General features: G+C 26.5%; 1 protein-coding gene across 3 annotated transcripts in view; it reads right to left on the bottom strand.

Annotated features, from left to right (window-relative positions):
- Positions 1-4,036: 4,036 nt before the first annotated feature.
- The window catches only part of LOC145938054 (putative fatty acyl-CoA reductase CG5065), a 15,341-nt gene continuing 4,665 nt past the window's right edge, over positions 4,037-14,712 (bottom strand). For 2 of the 3 annotated variants that reach the window (XM_083041387.1, XM_083041388.1), the window contains exons 3-7: positions 11,165-11,404; positions 6,252-6,516; positions 5,265-5,570; positions 4,953-5,160; positions 4,037-4,666 (exon numbers count right to left, since the gene is read on the bottom strand). In XM_083041387.1, coding sequence (XP_082897513.1) covers positions 4,366-4,666; positions 4,953-5,160; positions 5,265-5,570; positions 6,252-6,516; positions 11,165-11,404 — 1,320 coding nt within the window. In that variant the 3' untranslated portion in view covers positions 4,037-4,365. Of the gene's footprint in view, positions 4,667-4,952; positions 5,161-5,264; positions 5,571-6,251; positions 6,517-11,164; positions 11,405-14,287; positions 14,427-14,712 lie in introns of those variants that run through there. The other variant, XM_083041389.1, reaches the window with a different exon arrangement.

The following is a 14,712-nucleotide window of genomic DNA, read 5'->3' as shown; positions in this document are numbered from 1 at the left end:
CAATCTAGAATATATAAAATATATATCAATACAAATCTTTATTTTGAAACTTTTAGCTAAAGATTAGACCTTAAAAAGGAAAATAATATATCGGTTTTGTGCAGCTTTCTATTTTATTAATACAAATATATTGTATATTTTAATTAAATAATAGATTAAAACCTACCGATGTACAACGCAAAACTTATAATGAATGATTTCATTGATTTTTGCATAAATATTTAGATGTTTGTTTGAATAGAAAAAAAACTAATCATTATATGTTATAATTCCGCCAATCAATATCAATCAAGACATATCAACTTATCCAAATAAATTATAAAAAAAATTATACAGCTATATATTAATTCTTAACGGCAAAATTATTAATTTTCCAAATTATTAAAATACACGATTTTGGTGACAACTTTTTATGACTTTATCCTTTTTTTAAGAGAATGGTTTAATTAAAATACAATGCATCAGTTGTTCGTATATATAATTACCATGATAATTTTTATTTTTATATAAACATAGTGTTACAAATGTTCTGTATTTTTATAATGTCGTATTAATAAGAGAGAGGTAGAGAAAGAAAGCGAGAGAATCGTCAAAAGAGAAGAACGTATTCCTATGACAAATGTTAAATAAAATATTTTAATTGCGTATTTTTAAAAGTTGCGTTGTATAAAAGTTAATTAGCATATTAACACTTAATAAAAGCATCAGACGTAACGGTGGTTTGAGAACTTATAAATAATTAAAGTTAAACATTAGCATTAAATAGAGTTTGCACATGACCGGTAATTATGCGTATCTATAGACGTAAACCAATATTATTTTGTGGTTTATGCATTGACATAAGTAAATGTTTTGTCTGTGAAATGTGTCAATTCAAGCAAAATAAGTAAATACTATTAATCGTCAATCAATGCATGATTGGCTAAGCTACAAAAATTTATAGAAATTAATAGTGCACTTATAATTACTACTCTAAACTAATTATTTTCATTAATTTTGATAATTTATATTGATTTTTATTGTTTAATCGGTTTTTTAGCTGATTATCGTAATTATGCATCATAAATCGTAAATACTTGCGTAGATATAATTTTTATAGCTATTACAACAAGAAAAGAATTAAAATTTTTATTTTTTTTTAATTTATGTTTTTTATATTTTAATTTGTATTTTTATATACATCTTGATTTCATTTAAAAAAATTTGAAATCTCCCTCTTGCGAATACTATTTTAAACAGATGATATAAAATGCACAATATTTCTGTAAAAAGAATTAAGTAGTTATAGATAAAAAGCATATATATATATATAATATATACATACATATAATATATATGGGGCATTCCATACCAAATCAACGACTTTTTTCCCCGACCATTTTTTATTTACTTCTTTTTTTTCATGTTTTTGTATCTACTGAAAGTAGCTTCCATGAATTTTTTTCGATTATTATCTCTATCGATTTCCGAGTTACACATTTTTTTTAAAAATTGATTTCAAAAATTTCAAACATAACTTTATAACTTGAAGTAAAATAAGATTATTGTCATTAATAAGGTCATTTTTTTGTCTTTGAATGTATTTTTTTTTTAAATATTGAAAAAATTAAAAAAAGATTTAATAGTGTTTTAGTCAATTTTAACCGAAATTATTTTTTTTTTCCTTAATGAAATCCCTTCGATTTAAGAAAATAACATTTTAGATTTAAAAACAAAATTTTCGAGCAATCGGCGAAGAGGGGATTCAAATATTTTCAATTATCACATTATTGTACTAGTGGCGAACTCTTGATTATTTATGGAGAATCATAAGAAAACTATATTTTTATTTCTGCAAAAATGTAATTAACATAATAAATTACGAAAGAATTCGTTCTTTATTTAATTAGACAATCTTGCTTTTATAAAATACTTTTCGATGCTACTGCAAACAATAAGAAGAAAAGAGAGGAGTTTTTACACAAGATGAAAAAACAATAGTCTATATATATATAAAATAATTAAAAGAGAGTTGCTTCGAATTTCCCTATCTATATTTTATGTACTTACATTAGTTGAAAAAGATAAAGGTTTTCGATATTTTATTACTATATTATTATTATATTTTATATGAGAAAATGAGAAAGTATAAAATACATCTCATACACAAAAATTATATATTTGGTAGTTAAGGTGTATATATATATAAAATATGTATCGAATATTATATCTTCTCCTAAGTCTCCTAAGTCGAAGAAATTCATATTTTATATCGAAATAATAACTAAAAGTGCTATTTGAAAAAATGACGAAACGCGCGTACTTTCGCATTTTTTCTAATTTAATTGCGTTTTAATTCAGAGAAAGTATAGTCTCTCTTGTTATCATATGAGCCATTCGCTCGAAGAACGACTTAAGATTTTGCACAAAAAATTGAATTAAAGATTCAACTATGTGGTTCGAGTTATTAAACATTATGTACCTCAGCTTTTATATTTTTTAATATAGAGGTATACTATTTAGTAATGATTTATTACAATAAAAACAAATTTTAAGGCAATATAATTGTTTTTACTATGGATTACATAAAATATGGCTTAAGTCGTTTTTCTGACAATCGACTACAACAACTTGTAAAACATCTTTGACATCCGAAAAAACTATTATTAATATATAAAAGTTGCTTTTTGACATCAATTTCAATTACACATAAAATAAAGCATTAATTAATTTAAAAGAAAACTACAGTTGTAGATTAATGTAATATAGAAAATAAATTTTCGTCCACCGAGATACTAAGTTTTTTTAAAAATTAATTAATGTTTTATTTTATGTGTAATTGAAATTGATGCTAAAAAGCAGCTTTTGTATATTAATAATATTTTTTTCGAACGTCAAAGATGTTTTACATGTTGTTGTAGTCGATCGTCAGAAAAACGACTTAAAATTTTATATATGATTTTAATGTAATCAATGGTGAAAACAATTATATTGCCTTAAAATTTGTTTTAAGAAAAATTTGTATTACAAGATTTGAAAGTCTATTGCGTTTATTCGGGAGCGAATCGAAAGGGAAATTGTTACATTTTAATATGTCGTTTATAAGTGGTATCGAATTTTATTATTCATTATTTTGACATGTTACAATTTGCATTAAACTGTAAATCTATAAGAAAAAGCAAATTGAACAAAATATCAAAGCATTTTTTAAATCTTTGTAATTATTATAGCGTTATTATATCTTTATGAAATAATGCATAAAAAATATTAAAAAATTTTCAAATATTGGCACGTCTTTCATTGATAAATTAATTAAAATAGTTAAATTAGTTAAAATAGTATAATGGCATTGTCTTATATTTATGTAATATATATTATCAGTGCAAGATAAGATCAATTGTACGTAGTTATGCAGGAAGGAAACTAATTTCGAAATAATTTCTGTATCCAAATTATGATAAGATTAAAAAGTAAAATTACAGTAGTGCCGAGAATTAAAAATAAAACGTGACAGTTTTTGCCAATTGGTTCTACAATATTACATATATGACACACTATATGTATATTCGGCAAATCCAAAAATCCAAAAATTGATATTTTTTTGTATAACTACATTACAATTGTAATTTCAATTCGAGATACATCCTGAAATAAGATGAGGTAGTAACATATATATGTATATATATGTATATATTTATACCCATATTTATTATAAACTATTTTTCTTATTTTAGGCCTTATATATATATATATATATATATATATATATACACAAAATCATGTTACAACTTTTAACAAAAGACAAAAACAGAAGCGTATAAGGCCTAAAATAAGAAAAATAGTTTATAATAAATATGGGTATAAATATATATTTGTTTCCGAGATACACACGGATGATGCAAAATTATTCGCGATTGTCACTATATAGGATCAGTTGAAAATCAGAATTAATTTAATAAAATTTTTTTGCATATATTGTATAGTAAAAATGTTTTTACCTTACTTTAGAAACCTCTACTACTATAAAGCAGTGGTATCAACGCAGAGTACTAGGATGTCCCATTTTAATTAATATATTCGAATATTGCTGAAACTATGGTTGTTTGTAACGAGAAAATATTTCATATAAAAAAATTAAAAGGTTTTGAAAGGGAAAAAAGTTGATAATCTTGAATTTTAACCAAGATTGAAGGTCAACTTAATTTTTTAAATGGAATCACCCTTTTTTTATATAAATCGATTCCTCGCAATATTTAGCATTAAAAAAAGTTACAGTTTCAACAATATTCGATTATATTAATTAAAATGGAATACACCCTGTATATGTATAATTGTTATAATAACTACATAATTATTCGATCTAAGCAAGTTTCATACTTTATATATTCAGTCATTCGTTTGGACTAGCGTTGCTATAATAGGCTTAGCACAAATCATCCAAGTATACATTACCCAAGCAACGAAAACTCCGAACGCTATTTTGAGTAAACAATCGGCAAAATATAGATACATAAAGATCCGTCTTGCGCGTGGTAGCGTCGAAGGGTCATCCTTTAAACAATACTGCCTTATACCTAAGATATATATCAATAAATATTCGCTCCAAGAGATAAGCTTCGTATTCATGAAGAATGTTTCTCTGTCCGCAGGACACAATCGATGCTCCAAATTGCGTAAATTGTCGTTGCTGCAATTAAGTTTATACAAAATATTTAAAAAATCTTGACCTTTTTACTCGGATCTTTTAAGGTAATCTTAAAGCCGTCCGTTTAAAAATTAAATTTTTTGGTTTTTAACATAAAATTGGTTTACATAAAATCCATTTGTTTCTATATGTATTTTAATCGTAAAAAAGCATTATTTATTATTCTATTCAGCCAATAAAAAGAAAAGCGCGCACAAATATGATCGCTTTGTCGGTAAAACAGGACGACTTTAGGATCCCCTTAATAAATACTGAGAGCTTTCCTTACCAAAAGATCCATTCTTTCATAGTATAATACTGAAGCAATTCTAATCCGATGTTCACTTTATTTTGTATCCGTACCATAAAAGGTTTATTGCCGGTAATGATGAATAAAGTATCTAATAGATACGCGGGTATAGTGTGTAGCAGCAGGATGGCAAACCAGTGTAGAATCTTCGAGGTTGTTAATCTTCCACCGGGATACCAGAGCGGTTCTGAAAGAAGTGCAATGTTACATTTATAATATACAATATTTATTTATTACCTCACAAATTTGTTCTAGTATCATTTAGGTGATACTTTGTTCAGCATTCCTTACGCGAAAACGGGTTTGCGAGGATGTGCTTCTTTCCTATTTCTAGAGCATCGCCCCAAGAAATTGGATTTTCCTGATGGTTCATTGTGGCATTTAAGAATATCGGCTTGATAGATTTTTCCAATCCGATCTGCCAAGCCAGGGCAATCGTCGCGTTTATCGCCATATCGCAAGGCATCATGTTAGTCAAGTAATTTGCGTTGCAAAGCATGGATCGTATGACACCTTTGCCCGCCCCGATCATTAATCCGGTTGGGCCGTTTATATTGTCCACCCAACCAGGTACCGGTTCCTTCCAAGATGCTACCACTGAAATATCAAGTATCACTCGTGACATCATAATTGTCAACATTATTTTTTTAACAGAGATGTGCAAAATAGGTATCCAAACCCATTTGAAATAGAAAATAATTTAAATTTTTCCATTTGAAAATGCAAAATGCTTTTTAGACACTCATTTAAAATAGGAAATTAAAAATAGGCATTTCTTAAATGGTTTTTTAAAATAAAAATAATTTGTTTAATTATTTACATTTTGATATATACAGGGTGTTTCATTTATTTCCCTAGGCAAATCTCTGAAATTGAGCGAAATACGAAAAAAAGGTTTAAAGAAAGAAGTTGTAGGATTTCGAGGGAAAGAAGTTGGTTGGAAGTCGCTACTGATTTTTTCCTAAACAGCGATTTTTAAGGTCATTTAAAGGTCATTTATATATGTTTTAAATGAAATTATTTCAATTTTTTTTATATAAATTGATTCCTTGCAATATATTCACTATAAAAAGTTATTCAATTTTTTTTAACTATCCAATAATAATTTGTTAAAGAAATAATTATTTTATTTTAATAATAATTTTATTAATTTTTTTCAAATTGATTTGCTTAAAAATAAAATCATGCATAAAAATTCTGTTTATATTTCATATTAATTATATTCTATATAATAAACATGACACAAGATGAAAAATATGTTTAGGAAAGATTCCTTACCTATCGACGGACGTACAATTCCTACGGGTAGTCCACATCTCGACACGTAATCTTCACTGAGTGCCTTACTGTAGGAGTACGTGTTAGGTTGATCACCCAATAGTTGTGGTTTCATTGCCTCTAGCATTTCATCTGTCACCGTATTAATTATGTGAATAGTACCTTCTGCTGAGACATTAGTTTGATAAGCGCGTTCTTCCAATACCGACTCGCCGCATTGACAAAAAGTTGTCGAAATGTGAATAAACGATTCGAGTAGAGACATCTGAAAGATATATAACATGTAATATTCTATTTTATAGTATTTTCTAATATCGAATAAAGGCTTCTACTTTTAATTCTAGAGGAAAAACACCAAAATCGACATAAATCTCCTAAAAGCTCCTAAAAAAATATATACATATTGTATATATACTTATTTTTTTCTCTCTCTCAACAATTACATACTGCGCTTTATCATTGAAAAATGATTCCGACACTGCTTCATTAATTTTATTCATCAGTAGTTGATAATTAGTGTATATTTGTTTCCTATTTATGCTAAATTTTATCATGTTATTAAAATAAGAATTTTTTTACAACTTTTCTTAGCAAGTTTTATAATTTAAAAAATGATAAATATTATTTTGATAATATTACATTATTCTATATGCTTGTTTCAGTTTTCAAATCTTTATTTAATTAATTTATTTTTCTTTTTAATCTTGATTATTTCTTTCAAAGTATGATTAGAAAAATTAAATAAACAATTATAAAATAATTTGACATATATATAATCTGATCTTTTATAAATATTTATGTATAAATACTATAACTTTCTAGAACTATTTAAGACTTTCATATAAAACTATAAATACCAAAAACATTAATATATCGATTTGTTGATATAGTATTTTTTCTTTAATCGTTTAAAGTTTAAAGGAGCTCTTTATGTCGATTAAAAAATCTTTTTTTTTTAATTGTATTTGTTTGAAGTTGACAATTTTATAAAAATATGTTCCTAAAATATATTAATTTTAATAAACAACTTTCGAAAGATTTATAAAATTATAAATTATAATACTTTGCAAAAATAGGCGCCGACAGAAATAAACATATACTAATAAATATACTCACGTCACACATTCTAGATACTAATTTTTTTCAAAGAATTGTTCTGTGTCTGTGCATTTTTATGTCTGAATATTTTTGAATAGCAAAGAAACGATTAGTATGCTCTCGTGCTCTGTGCAAAACAGATAGAATTTTAATGCCGAAAAAATGTTAGAGAACGAGATCGAGAAATTCATTTAAAAATCAAGAGATAAATCAAAAGAGAAAACAAATTTTCATGATAAGATTTATAGAGTCTGATTGTGTGATATCATTCTTTTTTAATCTATTTAGAAATAAAGAATATATTTAATCAACATTTTTAATCATTTACAAACATTCTAATTTCATCAAAAATTAAACGAACAATTAAAATCATCAAAAAATTGACTTTAATATTTAAACCATAATTAAAATTTAGAAAAAGTTCATTTGGCCCACAGTATCAAAATACAATTAAATGTATAAGAAAGAAAGTAAAAAAATTATTCCAATTTTTGCTTCCTTATAGCTTTGTTTTCGTAAAAATATTTTTTTTAGATTTTTATGCCAATGTATTCAGAATGTTCCAAAATATGGAAAAACCACATTTTAAAAAAATGTTTGTATGTGTGAGCGTGTATATATGTATGTGCCCACTCATTTTTTAAAAATTTAAATATCTCAAGAACATATTTGACTTACAATTAGTGCTCCAATTTGGTATACAAGTAAAGTATAGTACAACACTTTTATTCACAGTCATTTTTATAAAAATTCATACAGTGTTTTAAATTTTAAGGCTTCTGGCTCCTTTCCGACCATGTCAAAATCGTGATGTCGGAGGCGAGAAAACTCACGCTAAAATTTCTTAGATGCCATTTCGAAATAAAAAAATATTTCGATGAAACAGCACTTCAGATGGCTTTAGCACTCTTAAAAAACCCCGAAAACTATCCTTTCCCCTTTATAATCAATCAACAGTTGTAAAATGTAATATTATGAAGCCCAGTCCGTCTGGTCTTTGCACATGCGCAGTCATTCCGCATGTCAAAGTCTGATATCTCGATCATTTTACAGATGTTGATTGATTATAAAGGGAAAAGGATAGTTTTCGGGGATTTTTAAGAGTGTGCTAAAGCCATCTGAAGTGCTGTTTAATCGAAATATCTTTTCATTAAAAAATGGCATCTAAGAATTTTCAGCGTGTGCTTTCTCGCCTCTGACGTCACAATCCAATATGGCCGCGGTGAGCACCCAGGAGCCTTAATGTAATTTTAATTTTTCAAAAAATGTTTGTGGTTGCTCTAACTTTCGTAAATTTTAAGATATTGGGATAAATTTTTTTATATAAATCGACTATTATTAAAGGATGGTTAGTATTGAATTTGACGAAGATCGGTGAAAGGGTTTATTTTTTATAAAATTTAGAATTTTTTGAAAAATGTTTGTAGTTGCTCTAACTTCCGTAAATTTTAAGATATCGGGATAAATTTTTTGACATGAATAAAGTATCATTAAATAATATTTAGTATTAAATTTGGCGAGGATCGGTGAAAGGGTTCATTTTTTATAAAATTTCGGATTTTATGAGAAATGTAAATTTTCGAATTTTACGAAAAAGAAATATACAAAAGTGGATACATACATACACACATACACATACATATACGTGACATTTTAAAAATGTTGTTTTATGTGAAAAAAATGTGCAAATTGGAAACTTACACATTGCTTCTTCACTATTCTCTATTTCGCTCATTAAGCTTCCTCTATGAGGAAGCCAAAATTAATAAATTACCTTGCTCATAGAGGAAATTCAATCAGCGAAATAGAATAGTAAGGAAACAATGTGCAAGTTTCCAATTTGCACACTTATTTTAGTATATGTATTTTAGTATTGAAAAGAAGGAACATAAATATAAGTAGTTTTATCATATAACTTCGTATTCGAAAAAAATTTTGAACTGAAAAAAGAATTTTCTTTCTAGGTATAAGATAAAAAATTAACAGTAAGAGTCAAAAGTATTCAATCTCTTTCTATTTAATGCAATCATAATGTTAAACTTTAAATGCGTGTTTCTCGAAATTACATATATGTATATAAAAAAGAATGAATAAAAAATTTTTTTTAAATAAATAAAAAATTAAAATTTTATATAAACATAAAATACATACTTTTACCGTCTGAATGATATCTTTATAGATAAATATTTTAAAAAATCTTTCTTTTATAATTGTTGAAATATACATATAAAATGTGAGAAATTGAAAAATTTCAACTTTAAAATGCAGCTTGTATATGAACATCAACGGATGTGTGTGTAAAATTTATAAGTTATAAGAATGTGTACCAGCTTAAAACAAATTTTTTAAAAATTGTCTTTAAATACACTCGAAAAAGAAAAAATTTTTTAATCCAAGTACTATATAAATACATTTTTCCGTGCTAAATAAGAATAAAATTTCAAGATATATAGAATTGACTATATGCGTAACACTAGATTCTTAGATAATTTGCACTTTAGTGCGCTATAAAATCTCCTACTTTAAGCATCGAATAAAACTTTAACTCGCTTAATCGATGCGGACACAATTTTGTCGCAATAAATGACAGGGAGAATTCAATTTAATGTAATTATACCGGTTTGGACTTACACGTAAACACATACTATAAGTACAGATTGCATACCCTGTCTTAATCGGCGTTAACCTTAGAAAGAGAGCACAATATTTCTAAGGATGTGTGATCTCTCTTTCTTTCTCTCTCTTTTTCTCTCTCTCTTTAACTCAACCGTAGTTAAGGATAGACGGAAAAGACTACACCTGTCAAAACTTCTTTTCGCTTGATCGCTTCTTGATTAGAACGCGTAATGTATACTTAAATTACATTCTAAAATAAAACGTTGGCAATATTGAAAAGTCATTCATATATATTCATTCTGAGATTATAACATCAGATTGATCATACATCGTATATCGTACTCTGCAAAATATAGATTTGCAATTGTCCATGATCAGAAATGTGCAAAATGGGTGTTCAAATCCATTTGAAATAGATATCGTGCAAAATAGTTGGAATTTTTTTATTTGAAAATGCAAAATGCAAAATGCTTTTTAAACCCATTTAAAATGGAAAATGAAAAATAGGCATTTTTTAAATGTTTTTTTAAAATCAAAATAATTTTTTTAAATATTTGTATATATATTTATTTATATTTAAATTCTTATTTTTTCTTATTTATATTTCTTGCTTTATTTCTTATATTTCAACTCTTATTTCTTTTAATGTAAACTTAAATTGCAAAATTGAATTACATGAAAAACATTTCCATATAGAATTATAAAAAATATTTGTTTATTTTGTTCACAGACATTCAGTTATTCTTTTAAAATGACATTTTGATTGCAATGTTCGTTAGAAGGGGAACGTGTTTTCAGAAAATAGGTTTTTCAAAGAGAAAATTACTTATTTTTCTTTTACAAGGTTTCATAATTAGAATCAGTGATATCAAAATGAGGATGTGATATTAGTGGCATCATTGCATTGTACATACATATTAATATCTCGATTAATTTTTAGTACAAGAAAAATGCATTTGAAATAGAAAATGGGTACTGAAATGTAACCATCCCAATTAGCAAACTGACGTCATTAAATGTCAAAATGACGTACACTTGCTACCTGGAATGTAAATGGAAATATAAAATAGTTTAAAAATGTATTTTAAATACAAAATACAAAATAGGCATTTTACATTTTGTATTTCTATTTTTTAAATGTATCTATTTCAAATAATGCGCACATCTCTATGACGTATAGATTTATAACGAGCATTTACCTGTTTTGCTAGCGCCACGATGTTTACAGTGCTCACAGTGTTTAGCTTGACGGCCATTTTCAATGATAGGTCGAACCTGACATTAGCAGCCATGTGGAAGACAACGGAGACTTGACTCGTGAGACGTTCCTTGTCCACGTCAGATAAAGAGAGTCCTTCCATGGTCGTATCGCCGACTATCACTATCAATTTCTTTAGCCGTTCTGGGTATTGTTCTCTGAAGATCTTAAATGGCTCTTGCTGCAAATACATTCCATAAGTCGGTTTCGAAGCCTTTTCTCCCTTTTTCAAAACAGTTTTACAATTTTGCAAGATATATTCTAAATTTTTTTTGAAATTTTTTACGTTTTAGTCAGATCTCTTAGAAAACGTAACATTTTTGATGTAATATTATAAAGAACAGTAATTGCAATTGTACATTATTTACTTTAATTATGATAATAGATAAATTATGATAATAGATTACTTTAGTTTAAAAAATAAACATTTTTGACTTTTTTCATAAAATTAGAGTTTTAAATGTTTAATGATTCGTGATTTTGTTTACAATTGTTATATAAAATGTTAATAAACTCTTACTTTTGACTAAAATTTTATAAATTATAGTTATAGAAGCGTGTTATATATATAGAGATCAAAATAAAAAACAATGTTCAGAAATATTTCCGAATTAAAGTATCCTAAAGTTTCACGAAAATCAAACTTTCCTAAATTTATTAACATGCATTAAATTTATTAATATTTATTAATATTTTCTAAATTTAAAATATTAATAAAGCAAAAATTTATACAAGAACATTATTTTTGGAATATTTCAAGCAATTCGGCAGTCAATATGGCGACATGGCGTTTGCATATAGATATCTCACAATAGAGGCGAACAGAGAGAAGAGAACATATTATGTACGCTTTTTGCGAAAAGTCGGGAATTAATAAAAGCGAGGAGTACATCTTGCAAGGACTTTGCAAGTAATCTGCTAGAACTCTTATTGCCATTAAATCATTAAAGGTCGCACTAAGATCGATTAAGCGCTTAATCTGTCAAATGTAATTTTAATAGGGAATTATAGTTTAACTGCTAGAGAATTACGTCGATATAATGATTATTGATTACGGAAATAATTGAAAATTATAAAAATTACATTACTTTTGTAGATTATGACATGTCTTGCTACATAAAAGAAATTATCTTGTGTTTTTCCAACAGGAGGGAATTCCTCCATATTATGCAGTGCCGATTAGGCAATTGTTGGACTAGTGGTTTCTTGATTATTGGAATTGAAAGGAAAGACTCTATTGAATGTCCTGCAAGATTATTTTTTCCTGTTGGAAATTTATTTTCTTTGGAATTAAATTAAGTAAATATTTAAAAAGTAAAATTGCCACCAGACAAAATGTTTTGCAATATTTCTAATATTAATAATAATTTAAGAAATATTTTTATAATAATATTAATTATAATAGAAATAATAGAAATATTAATAATAATATTATAAATATTTGCAACAACTTCGAAAACGGAGGTGTTATTACATACTGTATAAAATTTTATGAAAATTACATTTTGAATATTTAATAAAGTATATTTGTTCTTTCTTAAATTTTTAATTTTTAGTATCTAAAATTACCAAAAGTAATTTCTTAAAAATTATTCATTTAAATTCAGAAAAGTGTGTGCATATGTACATAATACATAAGCATATGTATAATATATACATATTGTATAGTGTGAATAAAGTTGATTATCTCAGGTTATAATTAAATAGCTTAATCATGAGTCATGCATGAGTACAAACAGGTATTTTACAAGTGCAATAAACTAGTTTTGCAATTTTTTTCTTCCATTGCGCTTATACCTACATATATATATATAATTTGTAGTAAACGTTGTACGTCTTCTTTTTCAAGAGAAATAATTACAATAATAATCGTTTAACATAGTTTTTTCTTTTATTCATCAAATAATAACCCGACGGAAAATCCGCAATGGAAAAATTGTGATGACGCATTGGAAACATATCGCTTTCCAATTCAAGTTCTTGAAAAACGGATTGCAATATAATGTTTCAGAAACATTTCTCGATTTTCTTGATTCAAGGATATAAGAATGCTTAGTAAACGTCTTGACACATCGAAAGTTTTGAAAGTTTCTCGAAAGACTGTGAAAGATGATGAATAGTAATAGTAATTCGAAAATTTTTTATGGCATGATTGATGTCAAGGCAATTCGCGACGGTTTAATTGATTTACCGGGTATAATATATAATATAATTATAATTAGGCAATTTGATTGTCATCTTTCATTGATTTCCGCGTGCGTTTGATTCGATCAATTTTAACGTTCATTGAAATAAAAAAATATACATACATATGTGTATTTTTCTGTAAATGATGACTTGCGATCAGTTACGTATTACTGGAATAAATTATAGATCAGCTGTATGCAATTATAAATATGTATATATACACAATTGAAAAATTTGTGTTAAATTTAACAAATATCCCAAACGGTCCACAGAAATTTTTGTGTTAATTTAACATAATACGGATATGTTAAATAGTGACACGAATATTGTGTTAATATTTTAACATAAAATAAATGCAAACTTCAAATAAACTTAAAATAAATTTTGTGTAAAATTAACATAGTTTTAATGTAAAAATTAACTAAAAAAATTGTTAATTTTACATTTTATCACCCCCACTTATATTATAAAGTAAAATTAACATTTTTTTTCTGTAAATTTTAACAGATAAATCTTGTCACTAATAATACGGAACATATTTATTGTGTAAAATTAAAAATAGATATACATTGTGTTATTTAGTTGTTTTTTTTAGTTGTTTTAATAATTTAACATTTGAGTCCAATTAACATAACAGGAATATGTTAAATTAACACATGAATGTGTTAAATATTTAACACAAAAATTTTAACGGGGACCGTTTTTAACAAGAAAACACAAATTTTCCAACTGTGTATGTATATTGATTTTTTTATTTATTATATAATATTTTTTTTTTTTTTTCTTCTTTATTTATGCATTTTTTTATTGTGCATCCAGCCGGTTTATAATTGCACGCAGAAATCGATTATATATACAAAAAAAAACTTTTACTTACTTTTTATTACGCGGGGAAATCCTCATGGATCCCCTCCGATCCTCGAGGAAGTAGTGCCGAACTCTTACCGGCGAAAACCCCGCGAATATCCTACTCGGACTTTGTTTGCGCGAGATGCCCGGCACAATTTGCTCGCTTCGGGACACCTCCGCATTCAATGCAACATTTTTGAATAGAATTGCAATAATTTGAATTGATAAAGATAGCAGATACACATTTTAAATCACAATTTGTCCTTAAAAAACCGACTTTTTTCAAATTGCAATAACTCAGCGAAAAATTATCGTATCGAGTTCCGCCAAAGCGCATTTTAAAGAGAAAAGTTCAAATTTTTACATGCTTTTTATCCCATTGAGCTACGTCAACTGATTTACGCCGTGCAATTCAGGAAAGTGGACCAGTACTCTGCGTTGATACCACTGCTT

The sequence above is a fragment of the Prenolepis imparis genome, unplaced genomic scaffold (genome assembly GCF_030444845.1).
Source record: "Prenolepis imparis isolate NDT839.2.m4 unplaced genomic scaffold, iyPreImpa1.0 SCAF_7, whole genome shotgun sequence".
Classification (NCBI taxonomy): Eukaryota; Metazoa; Arthropoda; class Insecta; order Hymenoptera; family Formicidae; genus Prenolepis; species Prenolepis imparis.
The sequence above is the reverse complement of the archived record's forward strand: the minus strand, read 5'-3'. Positions and strand labels throughout refer to the sequence as shown.